Below are 19,576 nucleotides of genomic sequence, written 5' to 3' on the forward strand. Positions count from 1 at the left end.
GATTGAAAGGGAACGGGCGCAGTCTAACAATATCACTCCCGAGCAAGCAAGCACACACACATCCGCATGGATGTTTATTTGTGTGTGTGTGTGTGTGTGTGTATGTGAATGAGAGAGCGTGTGGTGCTGTGTGTCGCTCTCTCTATGTGCGTCGCTTGGTGCTGTCTCTCTCTCTCTCTCTGTTTGTGTGTGTGTGTGAATGAGAGAGAGCGTCCCGCACAAATCTCGAATACGAACAAGAAAAACAGGTGACTGCAAACCTAGGGTCACATATACGGTATTCAGTTTCTGAATGGTTTAGGCACAAGCCAACAGTTTGGTGAAACTGTCTAAGCCTTACATCATTTTTTTTTTTTATATGCACAATAATACCGGATACAGGGGTAAAATAGGGAGGAGGTTTGACGGTATCAAAATTTGGCTAACGCCCAAGCCTAATGTGGAGTTTGCATGTTCTCCCTGTGTTGGCGTGGGTTTCCTCTGGACTTTGGGGGAAACAGGAGCACCCAAACACATGCAGTACAGGTAAATTGGGTAAGCTAAATTGGCTGCAGTGTATGAGTGTGAATGAATGTGTATGGGTGTTTCCCAGTGATGGGTTGCAGCTGCCTAAAACATATGCTGGATAAGTTGGCGGTTCATTCCGCTGTGGTGACCCCAGATTAATAAAGGGACTAATCCGGAAAGAAAAGGAATGAATGAAAAATAAAATCTACTTTTTTGTCATGACCTCATACCTGCTTCTCATCAAATCTTCTGACCAATCAAATGCTCTCTAGTGTTTGAAATGCCCCGCCTCCTTCAGCACACTATTGTTTATGTGCAGAGCTGTGATTGAAAACCAAAAGCTATTGGCTGTTTTTATAAAGGGGAGTGGCTTCTATATGCTCCGCCCCCTCTTTCTTCATGTTTCAGTTTAAATTACATCACGGATTGAGGGAAATAATCTGCATTTTCAAGATACTTCATACAAACTACTGCCATTAGGACAAATCTCATATCGCAATGTACAAGTCATCTAGTCATCTTATTAATGTTAAATAAAATATTATGAACTATATATAAGACAGCTCATATCCTGATAATGACTTATATCACAATATATATATATATATATATATATATATATATATATATATATATATATATATATATATATATATATATATATATATATTCTGTCAATTCAGATTTAATATAGAGAATAAATTGACCACATGTAGATGATTCCTTAACATAATAAAGTAAACACTCAGAGGCGTCCTCATTCATATGTGATCATATTTCTCACTTTATTTACAACTTCAGACCAAATCTTTAATTAAAAATGTAGAAATATAAATAAATATTAACAAAATAAAACACTTTAGCTAATGATTACACGTCCAACATATCGCTAAATAATGTGCAGAATGTAAACACTGTACTTTCAAGATTGCAGCTTTCTCTCAGTGCTGCTCTTCATGTTTTTGTAATATTGCGCTTATATAAATAGACAAATTATTAGTGTAAACGATGTGTATTATAATATAAAGTAAATAATATTCACTTTTTATTTTGTCCATACAACCTATGTATGGTCATATTGCACAGCCTGTCGGTCCTGATGGCGCATAAATGGGAAAAAAATAGAAGTTCTACTAAGAAAAGGCTCTGAACTGAGCTCTGACGGGATCTCATATTAAATAAAGGTGACTGAAGCTCTAGTTTAGAGCAGGATTAAGTGTAAACAGTGCCTGTGTTCAGACTTGTAAGGGTCTCCTGTTGTTCTGCAGATCCTCAATCCAGCGTCTCTTGTCCCACCGCGGAGCAGAAGAGCGAGAGAGAGTCGAGCGCCGCTCATCCTGGACAAAAACAGCCCAATATAGTGTTAAAAAAGGGACAGCTCCCATACAATGCTAATTCTGTCTTCATTTACTCTTGTTCAAAACCTGTTTGAGTTTCTGTTCAACACGAATGAAGATAAGAACAGCCGTGGATCTAAACGGCATAGTTTCTTGAACATTCTTCAGAATGTCTTGCTTTGAGTCTACAATCACTTAAATGTGAGGAAAGGTTCATTTTTGGCTGAACTATCCCTTTAAAATTACCACAATTTGTCCATTTCATTTTATATTTCTGAGAAGAAACATTTACAGGACACCTATGGAGCAGAATCAGGGGAGAAACCAGATCATTTGCATTTAAAGGTACAGGCACAAAAACAGCAGGGTATAATAAATGATCCCAGGGATATTTTGAGCTGAAACTTTGCAGACACATTCTGGAGACACCAAAGACTGATCTTACATCTTGTTAAAAGGCCAAAACTGGAGCCCTTTGATATGCATTCACACTTATTTGTTATTATTTACAGTCGTGCAGAGTGTTTAAAGTGTAAATGTCTGCACCAGAATGCTTTTACTTTCAGCCTGAATTCAATTTGAGAACAATATCTATGCATGTTTATTTTAGATCGATCATTATATAAATAAAGAATAAATAAAACAATAAAATAAGTTGACATATTTTGCCAGTAATATGAAGCTTAATATAAAATGATCTGGCAAATGCTTGAATGTAATATAATAATAAATATTCTCCATTTCTGCCACTTTAATGATGTGTGAGATGACTTAAAAATAGCTAACAGAAATATCATTCCTCATTATTACATGAGCGATATGCACAAGAACTTTTCATTTTCACTGCGCCGTTTCTGGTGAACTGTCCTGAAATGATCAATTTGCCATGTTTAATGTCTGTTTTCATCTTCACTGCCTGAATGAGATATGATATAAAGTGGGTCTCAGAGCAGAGAAGCAGCACTGCATTAAACTCCACTGTTCTGCACCATGTCTTTAAAGTATGAACATTTCAGTGTTTCAGTGCTCGCCTGCTGATCCTGACGGCGCTAGCGCTTAATCAGTCTATTTAACTGATTATATTGTAATTGCATCACAACAAACTCCTGTAAAGGAAACCATAAGAAATTGAAAATGGTGACATTAATCTAAGCTGAAAAACACTAGCTGTGCATAAAGCACATTGCAAGAAATGTTGTTATCACAATACTCAAATACAATACTGCATATTCTGCCAGCATCATGCAGCCCGAGACAAACCCATCTGCCAAATGCATGCTTGAGTGTACAGCTGAAGTCCAAATTTATTTGCTCCCCATTTAATTACGGCTTCTTTTTTAAATATTTCCCAAATGATGTTGAACAGATTGAGGAAATGTTCACAGTGTGTCTGATAATATTTGTTCTTCTGGAGAAAGTCTGATTTGTTTTATTTTGGCTAGAATAAAAGCAGTTTTAAATTTTTTAAACTGCATTTTAAGTCATTATTATTATCCCCTTTACGCTACAGTATATATTTTTTGATATTGTATAACGATGGTTTGTTCTGTAGACTAACTTACCTAATTACCATAACCTGCCTAGTTACCCTAATTAACCAATAGTTGAACCTTTAAATGTCACTTTAAGCTGTATAGAAGTGTCTTGAAGAATATCTAGTCTAATATTATTTACTGTCATCATGACAAAGAGAAAATAAATCAGTTATTAGAGATGAGTTATTAACACTATTATGATTAGAAATGTGCTGGAAACATCTGCTCTCCGTTACACATAAATTTGGGGAGAAAATAAACAGGGGGTCTAATAATTCTGACTTCAACTGTAAATGTGAACTTCATAAGCACATGCCATCATCTTGTAGACCCATTTCTGCAATGAAACGTACCTCATATGCCGGCGGTTCTGAGGATGGCACTGGACTGTAGGCTGGAAGAGGAAAGACTGGATGCGGATGATCAACAACATCTTCACTGACCACTGCAGGAGGCACTGAACTCATGTGGATCACCATCAGACGCTTCCTCTGCAGGAGAAGAAAAACAGACCAAACATCAGCGAGAGCTCTGCTGCATTCTGATTGGCTGATAGTCATTCTAAAATGTTAGGTTACTGTCAGACAGAGGGACAGCTAAAGTAGTTCTGGCAGGTTTAGAGCGCATTACAGCTCCATATCACTACACTAACATTATACTACAGGTCTGCTGAAGGCTGGATTCTGATTGGCTGATGAGCATTCTAAAAAGTTTGGTTATTGTAAGATAAAGGCACAGCTAAAGTAGTTCCGACAGGTTTAGAGTGCATTACAGTTCCATATCACTCCGCTGAATGATTAGATACAGTTTAAGCCAGAATTATTAGCCCACGGTTTATTTTCTCCCCAATTTCTGTTTAACAGAGAGCAGATTTCTTCAACACATTTCTAATCATAATAGTGTTAATAACTCATCTCTAATAATAATAAATAATAAATCATCTCTCTTTGTCATGATGACAGTAAATAATATTAGACTAGATATTCTTCAAGACACTTCTATACAGCTTAAAGAGACATGTAAAGGCTTCACTAGGTTAATTAGGGTAACTAGGCAGGTTAGGGTAATTAGGCAAGTTATTGTATAATGATGGTTTGTTCTGGAGACTATCAAGAAAATATATAGCTTAAAGGGGCTAATAATATTGTCCCTAAAATGCTGTTTAAAAAATTAAGAACTGCTTTTATTCTAGCCGAAATCAAACAAATAAGACTTTCTCCAGAAGAACAAATATTATCAGACATACTGTGAACATTTCCTAAATCTGTTCAACATCATTTGAGAAATTTAAAAAAGAAAAAAATATTCAAAGGAGGTGAATAATTCTGACTTTAACTGTATATCACTCATACATAAACACCAATTCTAGCAACCTTTCAGCTGATTGCTCAACATCTCTCCCTGTTGTCAGTATGGTTAAAAACACTGTAGTTTTTACTATAAATTACTATGGTATATCTTTATGTGCGTGTCTGACAGCTGAAAATAGATCTGGTAGCAGATATCGCAGCCTCTGTCACTCTTTACCTTGCACTAATTTGTTAAAATCTGTTATTATTTATTTAGGATGTGCATTTCACATAGTGATTCCAATGCTTCATTATTAAATTATTAAAATGACCATAATTGAATGCAATATTCATAAGAATAAAATATGATTTGTTGTTTTGAAGAGTGCACTTGCATTGTGATATTACATTATCATTCTGGCATTACATAATAATGAGTGGCATAAAACTGTCTTAAAATGACAATCATATTGTTTAATCGCAATATAATTTACAGCAATATATCATACGACAAAAAATAGATATCGTAACTAGGCATGGGCCGGTTTAAGATTCTGACGGTATGATAACCTTGGATAAAAATGTGATGATTACTGCTCTAAAATATATTCTTTTTAAATGTCTGGGTAAAAAACAAAAACTTTTTTATCTCAGTTAAACACAATATATTTTATTTAGAGAAACATTTAATGTATTTTGGAGCAGTAAACATGTCAGGCTGAATAATTCAGATGAATCTTTGACTTCTGCTGTCTTTATAAGTGTACAAAACACAGATTTCTTTACTATTTAAAACAGCATCTTTAGAGATCTTTTCTGCTGGAGATACTGTCGTCCTAAAAATAAAAAAAAAATCTAAAAAATGTAAATAAAAAAATCTTACTCATACATTAGGAACGGTATTACAAAAAACGTTGGCGGTTTTAAAACTTTGACTTTTCCAAACCGCGGTATACCTTGAAAATGGTTATCGTCTTATGCCTAATGGTGACCGGCCTATTTATATCCTGATGTAAACATTGCAGATGCGTACTTTGTGATTTTGATGATATTGAGAAAAGTCAAAGAAATGAATGTAGTTTTACCGATTTACACCAGCAGCAGGAGGTGGCGAAGACGATGAGAGAGAAGACGAGGCCCAGAACATTACAGCCAATAAACGCCATGTCTTTCGGGCTCATAGGATGAGCCAAAAACTACAACCGGACCAATCAGAAGTTATCAGACATGCAGGAATCATCAAGGTCAAACATTAATAAATGCAGAACTGAATCACTAACCACTCCTAGAGTACAGTCCACATCAAGCAAGATAACTCTAATATAACATGCCCCTTTTGTAAAGCGGCTATGGAACAACCATTATTGTGAAAAAAAAAGTATACAAATAAACTTGAATAACTACAGCAATACTGGTCTACAACAGCAAACGATCATTATCTATTATTAGTTCATGCTGTTCTTTTTGCATTACCCCCTCTTATCCAGCAGGGGTCTTCAGTGTGTTTTGTTAGAAAAACTGACCAGTGAATCCAGCTCGTGTAATCTATGTAATCAAGCAGTGAATTTAGTGATCACTTTGCATATTCCTCTTTTATCCGGCAGGTGTGCTTTGTGCGTTTCTAGCATATATGACCATTGAATCCAAAAAAAAACCAAAAGTGCAGTGCACTTTTAAAGGAGAAAACAAAACTGAGGTGCTTTTATATTTATGCTTCTATTTACTAGTCTAGCTTGGATAACGTCCATGTATTTTTTTTTCCGTTTCCCATAACATTCTCATCATTTCCCATGGTACAATTAATTGTTTTAAAGACAGTCATTATCTTTAAAAATCTTTGAAAAGAATGCTCAACATCAGTCATTTATTAGCTAGAACAAAACCATTCTGAAAGAGATATTTGTTTCTCTACATCTTCATCCTCAGTTATGCTCTGAACTCTGCTGTGGTTTTATATTCAGGACGATTTATATTAATCAGTATATTTATAGTGATCATGCATGATGTGAACAGGACTTAGAAGTTTAGATCATCAGGAAAAAATGGCTTACCACACGTATAGAAAACGCCAAATAAAATAAAATAAAGAATAAGATGATGACGGCCACAGCGCTGAAGATGTTGAGCAGATTCAGAGCTTGAGATGTGACCACCTGAACAACACAGACACCACATTAGCACACTGCTGTATGCATTATTATTAATATTAATATCTGTGTGCAGAGCTGGGTGGATTACTTCTGAATGCAATCAGTAACTAATTACAAATTACCAAAAAAAGGGCAGTCAGCAAAATAATCTGTTAGATTACACTTTTGTTCACGTAATCTGACTACTTTTGCGTTACATTTAGACTACGTTTATGATAACGCAACCTGACCTCTTTTGGATAACATTAAGATGACATTTATAGCAATATTTAGACAACTTATGGCAATGAAATTGACTTCGTTGTATTTAATTTAGACTACCATGAGAGTAATCCAAGAAACTAAACCAAGCAACGCTGCCAAAAATCTAAATGCTACCCAAAAAGTAATGCAATCTGACTACTTTTGGACTACATTTGGATTACAATAAAAGTAATCTAATGTTACCACAAAAGTATTGTAATCTGACTACTTTTGGATTACATTTAGATTACCATAGGAGTAATCCAAGAATCTAAACCAAGGAACGCTGCCAAAAATCTAAAAGTTACCCCAAAAGTAACGCAATCTGACTACTTTTGCATAACATTCAGACTACTTTTATGATAATGTAATGTAACTTCTTTTGGATTACATTTAGATTACATTTGTAGCAATATTTAAATAACTTTTATGGTAATGTAATCTGAAATCTTTTGGATTACATTTAGATTACCATGAAAGGAATCTAAACCAAGGAATGCTGCCAAGATTCCGAAGGCTACCCAAAAAGTAATGTAATCTGACTACTTTTAGATTACATTTTGATAATTTTTTAGATTACTTTTATGGTAACGTAATCAGGCTAATCTGGATTACATTTAGATCCCTTTTGTGGTGATATTTAGATTACTTTTATGGCAATGTAAATTGATTTTACATTACTTTGGATTACATTTAGATTACTTTATGGTATCCCTTATTTTACATCAAATATACTGAAGCAGGACAAGTTTGTGATATTTTGACAGATAGATATTAACCATAATTTGAGTCTGCAGCAAGAGCCTCAACATCTTCAGTTTAAAGTGCAATGATGGACAGTTAATACTTCACAATACTCACTAATATACCTCACAGTTAGTGCTTACTGATAGAAAGACTGAATAAAACTAAATCACAAGCATTTATTAATCATTAAGTGAATATAGAAAACTGCAACATTATAAAAACAATATTGAAAGTGATGCAACTTACAGCAACAGCAAATATTTCTTCTATAAACAATATTATGACAGCATTAATGAACCGCAGCAAACTATAGAAGATATTGCAAACATGAAGAATCATGAATGTACCAAAGCAGCAAAGATAAAAACAGAAACAACAGAGCAAACTTTAGAACTGATGAGCTGCCATTGTGTAAATAATATGTAATCCATCAAAAAGAAACTGCAGTCTGATTATGTAGTCTATTTATTCTAATTACAAGTACAGATGACATACTCTAATCCAGATTATATATAATCCACTACTCCCAGCTCTGCAGGCGTTTCATTCAACTTTAGATATATATGATAATCAGATTATGAATCACTAACCAGACAGGGGTTTCGTGTACATGCAGCTGTAGCCGTTATAACTCCTACTAAAATCAACTACAGACACAAAAACAGCACAGAAAACAGGAACATTATTCACCATCCCATTACATCTACAACAGGGGTGTCCAAACTCGGTCCTGGATAGTTTAGCTCCAAATTCCTTCAACACGCCTTCCTGGAAGTTTTAGTATACCTAGAAAGAGCTTGATCAGCTGCTTCAGGTGTTTAATTAGGGTTGGAACTAAAATATGCAGGACACCGGCTCTCCAGGACCAAGTTTGGACACCATTAAGCTTGTTTCACAAAACAAAACCTTTCCACAAGTCAGATTTCAGTGCTGGGTTTGTCCTTATTTGATCCAACATTAAATAAAAACAGCAGAGAAACCAAGCCAATGATGACGTTGTTCATATTTAGCTCCATAGCTTTTTTTTTTTTTTTTTTGAGCACATTCTCAGTTTGGAATTTTATTTTTGTGATTTTGTTGTTATTTTGTCACTGAACTTCAGTTTTAAAAGTCAGAATTTTAAGAACTGCGCTTTCAGCGACAAAAACTTAATTTAATTACTCTACTTAACAGGACTAGGTTGTTTTAAACCAAATCTGGGTCAAATATAAACAAACCCATTTGTCGGGTTTCAATGCAGTTTAAATTTAATTTTACTTTGGGTTTATAAATACATGAACCAACATTAGGTTAAACAGAGTCCAGCATTTTTTAGGAGTCCATATTACTATTATTATATACACTCACCAGCCACTTTATTAGGCACACCTGTTCAACCACTCATTAATGCAAATTTCAAATCAGCACATGGCAGCAACTTATTTAGGCATGTAGACATGATCAAGACGATCTGCTGCAGTTCAAAGCGAGCATCAGAATGGGGAAGAAAAGGGATTTAAGAGACTTTGAACGTGGCATGGTTGTTGCTGCCAGACGGGCTGCTCTGAGTATTTCAGAAACTGCTGATCTACTGGGATTTTTACGCACAACCATCTCTAGGCTTTACAGAGAATGCTCCAACAAAGAGGAAATATCCAGTGAGCGGCAGTTCTGTGGGCGCAAATGCCTTGTTGATGAGGCCAGAGGTCAGAGGAGAATGGCCAGACTGGTTCCAGCTGATAGAAAGGCAACAGTAACTCAAATAAGCACTCGCTACAACCGAGCTCTGCAGAAGAGCATCTCTGACCACACAACACGGCCAACCTTGAGGCGGATGGGCTACAGCAGCAGAAGAGCACACCGGGTGCCGCTCCTGTCAGCTAAGAACAGGAAACTGAGGCTACAATTCACACAGACTCACCAAAACTGGACAATAGAAGATTGGAGAAACGTTGCTGCTCTGATGAGTCTCCATTTCTGCTCACACATTCGGATGCTCGGGGCAGAATTTGGCCTCAACAACATGAAAGCATGGATCATCCTGCCTTGTATCAGCGGTTCAGGCTGGTGGTGGTGGTGTAATGGTGTGGGGGAGATTTTCTTTGGGTCCATTAGTACCAATTGAGCATCAACGCCACAGCCTACCTGAGTATTGCTGCTGACCATGTCCATCCCTTTATGAGCACAGTGTCTCCATCTTCTGATGGCTACTTCCAGCAGGATAACGCAGCATGTCATAAAGTTCAATCATCTCAGACTGGTTTCTTGAACATGACGATGAGTTCACTGCACTCAAATGGCCTCCACAGTCCCCAGAGCTCAATCCAATAGAGCAGCTTTGGGATGTGGTGGAACGGGAGATTGGCATCATGGATGTGCAGCCGACAAATCTGCAGCAACTGTGTGATGCTATCATGACAATATGGAGTAAAATCTCTGAGGAATATTTTCAGTAGCTTGTTGAGTCTCTGCCACCAAGGATTAAAGCAGATCTGAAGGCAAAACGAGTCCAACCTGGTACTACTCAGGTGTACCTAATAAAGTGGCCGGTGAGAGTATGACTCAACATCAGGTTAATACAACTTTAGTAATACAGTTTAGAGTGTATATTTCTCAGCTCAGATTTTATTTTCTAATCATACATTCAATCTGATATACAAAAGTCAGACTGCCTGGCTTCAATTGTAAATAAAAGCTGAGATATTGTTTTTCCACAATGATGCTTCTTGTTCATCGTCTTATTATCATTTGGAAGAACCCTGAGTCAGTTTCGGCCAAAAACAAACATGCCAGGGGCGGGAATAATTTCCTGCTCGACCTCAAAAATACACTACACTGTAAAAAATATGCTGTTTTAACCAAACACTGGGACAAATATAGACAAACCCAACCATCAGTTTGAAACATATCATTTAATCTGAATTGAACAGCAGAAGCCAATGTTAAATCTCTTCATATCTGGCCAGAAAACAAACAAACAATTTAAAAAAAATTCATAAAAACTTACAAAGCAGGCCGGTATTAAAAGCATCCGCTCATAATTCCAGAAGACCAGTCCAAACGCAGCTCCACCGGTCAGGATCTCCAGCCACTGCAGTCCACACATACACACACACACACACACGGGTTAGACAGCGCTCTCTAGTTAGCAGTCTCGCAGGACTAGTTAAGTGTGTTTAACCCAGTACAGGTTTACCCCGAGAGCAGCTGGATTGATCTTCAGGAATCCGGTGACTCCAGGTGGATCTCCTGTCGTGGATTCTGAGACTAACACTGGAGCAGTGCTCTGATCCATGGGATTGATGACCACCTCCACATGCCGGGACATACTGTGTGTGTGTGTTACTGTCAGGAGAAACACTCAGATGATCCAGAGTCTCTCTTTCTCATACACACACACACACAAAGTCAGTGCGCAACAGCATTCCTGAAGCAGACAAACCTGATCAACCTGCAAAACACACACACACACACACACACACACACACACACACACACACACAAACACACACACGCTGAAGTGAATCACTGCGGTTTAAGATTTGTTTCATTGATGATGAGAGGTTTACAGTTCATGACCCGCATCAAAAACACCAGTGTTTCTGACTCATCAGCTTCAGCTATATAGTGACTGAGTTACACATGTGAACATCACGTGTGCATCTCACAAAGGGCTCTACATAAGTAATTATAAATATAACACAACACTATTTTAGAGCCATTTTAAACCTATACACTACTGACACTTACAAGCCCAGGAACACCATCACAACTGTGCAGTATGGGGGCGGCAGCATCATGTTGTGGGGCTGTTTTGCTGCAGGAGGGACTGGTCCACTTCACAGCATAGATGGCATCATGAAGAAAGAACATTATGGAGAAATACTGAAGCAACATCTCAACACATCAGCCAGGACATTACAACTTGGCCACAAATGACTCTTCCAAACAGACCATGACCCTAAGCACACTGCCAAATTGGTGAAAATGTGCTTTAAGGACAACAGAGTGAATGTTTTGGAGTGGCCATCACAAAGCCCTGATCTCAATCCTATAGAGAATGTGTGGGCAGAGTTGAAAAAGCTTGTGTGAGCAAGACAGCCTACAAATCTGACTCAGTTACAGCAATTCTGCAGGAGGAATGGGCCAAAACTCCTGCAAACTACTGTGAGAAGCTTGTGGAAGGAGACCCAAAACATTTGACCAAAGTTACAGTTTAAAAGCAAAGATAAAAATACCAAGGAAAATGTGTGTAAACTACTGACTGTCTAGAAATGAATAACAAATTCTCTCATTATTCTGGCATTTAGCAAATGTAAATCATTAAAGTAAACACACCTACAATAGTAAACGTTTAGTCTGATTTACCATCAGACATGTATATAAAAAAATAAATAAATAAATAAAAATACTTAAACTACACACATACACACCTGAGACTGACTATGCAAGTGCTTTTACATAAGACAGAACACGACTGTGTAGGATATAAGAGCTATTTTAGGTGGGAAAAACTAGTGCAACATGATTTGTGGTACATTCCGTGGTTTTCCGTATTGATTACTTGTAAGATGGAGTTTAGGTGAAGTGTGTGGTGCAGATGGAGAGAAGAGTGTTTCTACAGGTGGTGTCAAACAATAGTAAAGTGCATTATACTGTATATAGTGAAGTATCTACAACCCCTTGCTAGTGAATGTCCCAGCATACTGCAGTGTGGCAAATATCCTAGTATACTTTAGTTTTTACAATAGTAAAATGTGGAGTATTGTACTATAATATACTCGATAGTTGTAAAAACTAGTGTACTGGGTTAATTGTGTTTACTACTGCACTAAATAATACTGGGATGGGGTTGGGGTGGGAGTAGGTGTTAAAAAATACAATTTATTGTGTAATTTAATAGATAACATAAAAAAATTCTCGGTACAACTACTGTTTTTACCCTACTGTGACGGTTGGGTTTAAGGTTGGGGGTAGACGTTAATAAAATACAATAAGTGGAAAATTTCATGATTAATAGAAATAATTCTCGTTAACTTCCGGCTGCAACCATATGCCATCTACAACCAACTAATATAGTTGCAACCATAGCAACTACAGTATCACCAAACTGGGTCAATTAATATAGTTGTTACGATAGCAACTACAGAATCACCCCTATGAAAACCCCACAACGGTTTCATTCAAGTATAGTTCAGAAACATTATTGTATAGTAGTTTTTCCATACAGGCGTCACTCAATTCCACGTCTGTTGCGCTGCCACTTGATTGATGACTGCCTCCAGTTTCCTGGACATCCTCTGTGTTTTACTGTCAGGAAAAACACTCACACCTGATCCAGAGTCAGTGTTCGCCAGCATTCCTGAAGCGGACAAACCTGATCAACCTGCGGGACACACACACACACACTTTAATCAGTGTGTTCTGCTGAAGTGAATCATTGGCATTTATGTCACGATAATACATTTTTAATTTTACTAACACACTTGAGTCATTGATCTTAATTTTTAGAGTTCATGACCTACATCAAAAATACTATAGTGATTTAATCGCACTATAGTAAAGTGTATTATAGTGTATATAACTACAGCATTTAAACCACTGTTACTGCATGCTGCAGTGTTGAACTGAAAAAACTAATTCTTTAGATTTTAATACTGTAAATTGTTGTGTGTTGAAGTATAGTGTACCCAATAGTTGTTTGGGTCATTTGTTTATTAATGTTGGGTTAAAAAGCAGAATTTAAATGAAATGTTACTGTTACTATAGCAACTGTCAAATCACCACAACAGATCAATTAATATAATGGTATTACCATAGCAACAGTAGAATCACCACAACAGATCTATTAATATAGTTGTGTTACCATTGCAACTAGACAAATTACCAACCTACATCACACAAGACGTCACACGGGTAAAAAGACCGGGAGCAATAGCAAGCATGTGGTGTTGTGCAGAAGGATGCCAAATTCGAAAATAAAAAAACTTAACATTGTTAAGCATGGTGAATTAAACTGTGGACACTGAATGCTCAGAATGAAAGGTGAAAGTGTAAGTTATTAAGGTAAACTCAATTTTATATTCACACATTCATTCAGTGACAGCTTGTGACACACTCCCTATACTGTTTACCACGCCACTTTGAATATTCAGTCTGAAATAACCTGCAAGTGTGAGTTGAAAACAACATGACCACTGTTTAATTGACTGTGAACAATGTTGTATATTGATAGTCATTGGCTGCTAATATGATTTCGCTATTTAGAGTTTGCAACTAATACTTTTATAAAATTATATTATTAAGGAGAAAGTCAGAATATAAAAGCATATCGCCACATACCCTGCCGTACAGGTGCAGTTCTCTGTCAGAATGCAGTCGTTCTGCTTGTTGATGATGATCCAGGCCTTGTACAGCTCCGTCTTCTTTCCTTGTCTTTGGCTAGGCAGAATCTCTGTGTTTAGCTGTACAGTGTTAAATCTGGTCATCATGGAGCATTATGTCCTGCACAAGACCACACACAACAACATTGTTGGCATCCAAAGACTTGTAGGCCTTTCACTCTCTCTTCACGTGCACTCAGCTTCACGTTAACTCGGATGTACAAAGACAATATGCGTGGGATTAGGCGTACGCAGTGTACATGAGGCCCCTGGTTTTTTTCTGCCACCTCCCTGCGCGCACATCCTGAATGTTTACAAACATGGTAATTCATCTAAACAATCACCACAACAGATCTATTAATATAGCTGTGTTACCATAGCAACTGTAAAAGTACCACAACAGTTTAATTAAAGTGGTTTACTACAGTATAGTACAAGTATCGTTATACAAACATTTATTTTAAATTATTTACACAGGATAATCTAAATAATTGCTATGCTTGTGTTTTTTTCAGTGAAATCAATTAAAGAAATGAAAAATAAAGCACTATACCATGACCTTTTGACTTGTATGACCTTTCATCCCTCAGATAAATCAGGTGTAGTTGAAGTGTGTAGTGATTGTTTACCTGAGTTCTGCTGTAAGCCTCGTCATTTTCTCCATCATTCTTTAGTGGAGAATCACTGTGGAAACATGTGGAGAATGTCTGCCAAGTGTCAAACAGATCAGATCAGCAGCTGCAGAGTGTGTGTGTAAAGAGAATGGGCAGTTTCTGTTCTCTCTCTCACGCACACGCACACGCGCACGCGCACGCGCACACGCACACGCACACGCACACGCACACGCACACACACACACACACACACACACACACACACACACACACACACACACGTATGGACACTGCAGCTGTAGGTAAATTACATTTTTAACAGTACAAAATAACCTCTAGAAGAACTATTGTGTGATAAATGAGTAACTTTATTTAGTTCATTTTACAGACAGAGGTTAAGCAATACAAATCTGACAAGTTTTAGAGCAATGTAATTGTAATGTAATGCATATTTACATTTATAGTTCATGTATCGTGTATAGACATACACCCAAATACTTCCAGCAGGATAACGCAGCATGTCATAAAGCTCAATCATCTCAGACTGGTTTCTTGAACATGACGATGAGTTCACTGCACTCAAATGGCCTCCACAGTCCCCAGAGCTCAATCCAATAGAGCAGCTTTGGGATGTGGTGGAACGGGAGATTGGCATCATGGATGTGCAGCCGACAAATATGCAGCAACTGTGTGATGCTATCATGACAATATGGAGCAAAATCTCTGAGGAATATTTCCAGTAGCTTGTTGAGTCTCTGACACCAAGGATTAAAGCAGTTCTGAAGGCAAAAATGGGTCCGACACGGTACTAGTCAAGTGTACCTAATAAAATGGCCGGTGAGTGTATGTATAAGTGTGTTTGTGTGTGTGTGTGTGTGTATATATATATATATATATATATATATATATATATATATATATATATATATATATATATATATATATATATATATATAAAACAGACTTTACAATTACACAATTAAAGTGTTAAAAGTATTTAATAATTTATATGAGATGTAATCACCAGATGTCGATCTGCTGATCACTTTAGTATATTTTCCCCTGAAAATACAAAACAATAAGACAAAGAATCTGACAGAAATTTTCAGACAGAGAAAAACAGGAGAAAATGATGTTTATTCATTAAAATACTTGTATTTTTTATAATAAAAACAGCAATAAAAGCACAAAGTGTGAGGAAAGGGGACACATCTACAGAATGCAGATATAAAACAGAGAAGAAGAGTGACAGGAAATATTTACAAAGAATTATTACAGTTATAATAAAGCACTTTTAAAGATAGTTATATTAGTGATATATAAATGAGCTGAAGACTCTTCTGTGATTCATTATAATAAAGAAAAGCTTTGTCTCAGATGTGAATGATTAATAATCGATATATAGGTGTAGTGTATGATAGTGTCCTGAATAAATGTAGAGTAATTCTGATTAATAAGATAAGGATGTGTTTCAGCAGCAGCAGCGGAGCAGGTAATGATGCTTTACTGCTGCCTCCACTCAGATGCAGAATAACGTGGAGCGCTTCTGCAGGATTATAAGAGTGTGTGTGTTCATCTGTGTGTATGTGTGTGTGTTATATATTTGTGCATGTTTGATTATGTATGTGTGAGCATGTTTGTTTGTTGAGTGTGTGTACATTTATATGCATGTGTGAGTGTGTATATATTTGGGTGTGTGCATTTATGTATGCGTGTCTGTATACCTTTATGTGTGTGTTTATGTATTTCTATGCATTTGTAAGCATGTTTGCATTTGTGTGTGCGTATGCACATTTCTGCATGTATACATTTATGTATGCTTGTGTGTGTGTGCGCGCGCGTGTATGTATACATGTTTGTGCATGCATTTATGTGTGTATATTTAAGTGTGCATGTCTGTATGTGCGTTTATAATTATTTGTGTGTCTGTGTGTACATTTATGTGTATGCGTGTGTGTGTGTGTGTGTGAGAGAGACAGTGTTCACTTCTTAAAGAACTTCTTGTTGAGGAGGAAGATGAGCAGGTTGACGTTGACTTTGGCTTTATCAAACATCTTCATCACTGCCACCTCCTCATACTGGAGCTGCAACAGATCCTACACACACACACACACACACACACACACACACACACACACACACACACACACACACACACACACACACACACACACACACACACACACACACACACACACACACACACACACACACACACACACACACACACACACACACACACACACACACACACACACACACACACACACACACACACACACACACACACACACACACACACACACACACACACACACACACACACACACACACACGTTTGTCTCATTATCTTAGCGAGGACACTACATAGACTTCCATTGTTTTTCTCTCAGGTTAATGATAGTGTCTGTGGTCTAACTCAACCTAACACAGAAACAGCTGCACATCATCAGATACTGATTAAATCATCTGCATTTAGAAGTGCGTTTAGCTAACGAGCAGTGAAATCTCTGAGTCCTCACAAGTATAGATAAACCAGAACACACACTCCTCTGACGCTCACCTGATATTTGAGAGGGAATTTCTCCATGTCCACACCCATGAAGCGCGCCTTGACCAGAAACACCCCGTCCTCCTCACCAGGGACTATATCAAAGATCACGTTCTTGAACCTACAATAAATAAACAAACCATATTTATTATTATTAATAATAATACCAACAGAAAATAATGATAATTACAATACTTCATTTCCTTTTCTGCTTAGTCCCTTTATTAATCTTTGGTCGCCACAGCGGAATGAACCGCCAACTTATCCAGTATATGTTTTACACAGCAGATAAAGAGGGGAGAACATGCAAACTCCACACAGAAGCACCAACTGATCCAGCCGGGACTCCAACCAGCGACCTTCTTGCTGTGAGGCGGCGACAGCGCTACTCACCGCACCACCACACCGCCCCTGTTCTTATTTTATAATATTTAATTATTACATCATGTTATATTATATAGAGGGAAAGAGACAACACGGTAATGCACACAAACACACAGTAACATCAGTTAAAGATATTGCCTGATATCATTACACCACTGAAAACAGCTGTATTTCAGCATCATTACTGCCTCTACAGAAGCACAGCATCCTTCAGAAATCCCTCTGAGGAGGATCAGATGATCAGGGAATATTTTTGATAGTGATACCGGTAAAAAACTCCTGCATTGTGCCGCTTCACGGTTTAATCATTCATTGCATCAGTGAAAGCATTTATTTAATTAATGCTAATTTATTTTTGTTGCTTAAAAGCAATTTAATCAGTCGTGATAAGTCAGGTTATAGTGTGTGTGTGTGTGCGTGTGCGTGTGCATGTGTACGTAAAATGTTTCAAGTTGTATGAGTGTGTGAGAAATGTAAATGTGTGTCTATGAGAAATGTGTGCGTGTGTGTGTTCAGGTGTCAAAGTACATGTATGTGAGTGTACATGTGTCAGAGTGTGTGTGCATGAAAGAGAAATGTGTGAGCGAGTGCACATGTGTGAAAGTATGCATGCGAGTACATGTGTCAGTGTGTGTGTCGTACTGTGTGACGGGCAGGTCTTCAATCTCCAGCAGAACTCCTTTCTCATGCAGGCGTGCAGCGGTGTAGGTGAGCGTCGCCTGCTTCTTCTTCCCTTTATTGTCACTCACTTTCTTCTTGCTGACTTTACTGATGGACAGAGAGAGAGAGAGAGAGAGAGAGAGAGAGAGAGAGAGAGAGAGAGAGAGAGAGAGAGAGAGAGAGAGAGAGATACACACGCACACTTCATCAGTTCTAATGTAAAACTTCACTACAGTATCTGCAGCAGGCATCTCTTAAAGGGACAGTTCAGCTAAACATGTATGATCATTTACTCTTGCTCCCGTGTTTAAATATCTATAATGTTTAAGTATATACTGTATTCTACATTTAATAATACTCAAGTGTTTTTTTGGACTGATAATGCACTATAATATGCACAAAGAATATCGACCGCTGTATCCATATCGTATTTTCTTTACTCACTGATATCAATATTGGCCCCCAAAAAATATGGCCACCGCTATATTGAGCGTACCAATTATTATTAATATTACTGTTTATTTATACGTTAGGTTTTTACATTTGAAAAATCATTGCATAAATGTGTTTATAGATTATGTTTATGTATGTACTGTATTTCTATATGCAGTACTAGTACTGTACTATAGTTCACTGTACTATATACTGTATTATAATGTGCATATAAATATTTAAACGTTGGGCGTTACATCCATACCAGTATTTTTTACTCCCTGATATTGCTATCAGCCCAGAAAAAGAAAATCAGTCGGGCTCTGCTGTGAACCATGAAAACAAGTATGAGTGTGTGTGTGTATGTGTGTGTGTACCTGTTGGTGAGGTTGTGCAGGCAGGTGTTGATGTACTGACTGTAATAATCCACCTGCTCCGAGTGGAAGCAGCTTTTACTGTTCAGGCTGTTCAGTGTGTGTTTGAGTTTGACCAGCTCCGCCTGACGCCGCTGACGATACACACGCTGATGACGGATGTCCTGCACACACACAAAAAAAAAAAGTGTATTCACCAGGTCAAAATGTACTGGTATTGCTATACATGTGGGGACATTTGGTGCCCAAAACATAAACACTAGGTCACACACACGCACACACGCACACACACAGTCACACAGACAGACAGACAGACGATCTGCTGAGCATTACCTTTGCGATGAGCTGCAGGATGTGTGTGTGCGCGTCGTGTGAGCGCAGTGTGCCGATG

The 19,576-nt window shown here is 37.5% G+C and overlaps 2 protein-coding genes across 3 annotated transcripts in view; both read right to left on the reverse strand.

Annotated features, from left to right (window-relative positions):
• Positions 1–1,271: 1,271 nt before the first annotated feature.
• On the reverse strand, positions 1,272–11,154 carry LOC108179661 (uncharacterized). Its single transcript, XM_021467064.3, has 7 exons — positions 10,984–11,154; positions 10,795–10,878; positions 8,399–8,455; positions 6,720–6,821; positions 5,754–5,864; positions 3,733–3,870; positions 1,272–1,844 (listed from the first exon to the last, which is right to left on the reverse strand). The coding sequence occupies exons 1-7, from the start codon at positions 11,113–11,115 to the stop codon at positions 1,743–1,745; spliced, it is 726 nt and encodes a 241-aa protein (XP_021322739.1). The 5' UTR covers positions 11,116–11,154; the 3' UTR covers positions 1,272–1,742.
• A 4,765-nt stretch (positions 11,155–15,919) lies between these two features.
• The window catches only part of iqgap3 (IQ motif containing GTPase activating protein 3), a 51,681-nt gene continuing 48,024 nt past the window's right edge, over positions 15,920–19,576 (reverse strand). Inside the window, exons 33-37 of one of the 2 annotated variants that reach the window (XM_073924509.1) lie at positions 19,519–19,576; positions 19,189–19,349; positions 18,362–18,487; positions 17,348–17,456; positions 15,920–16,880 (exon numbers count right to left, since the gene is read on the reverse strand). The exon at positions 19,519–19,576 is cut by the window's right edge and continues 155 nt beyond it. In XM_073924509.1, the coding sequence (XP_073780610.1) occupies positions 16,767–16,880; positions 17,348–17,456; positions 18,362–18,487; positions 19,189–19,349; positions 19,519–19,576 (568 nt within the window). In that variant the 3' untranslated portion in view covers positions 15,920–16,766. 2 annotated transcript variants of the gene reach the window in all.

This window comes from Danio rerio, chromosome 16 (genome assembly GCF_049306965.1).
Source record: "Danio rerio strain Tuebingen ecotype United States chromosome 16, GRCz12tu, whole genome shotgun sequence".
Classification (NCBI taxonomy): Eukaryota; Metazoa; Chordata; class Actinopteri; order Cypriniformes; family Danionidae; genus Danio; species Danio rerio.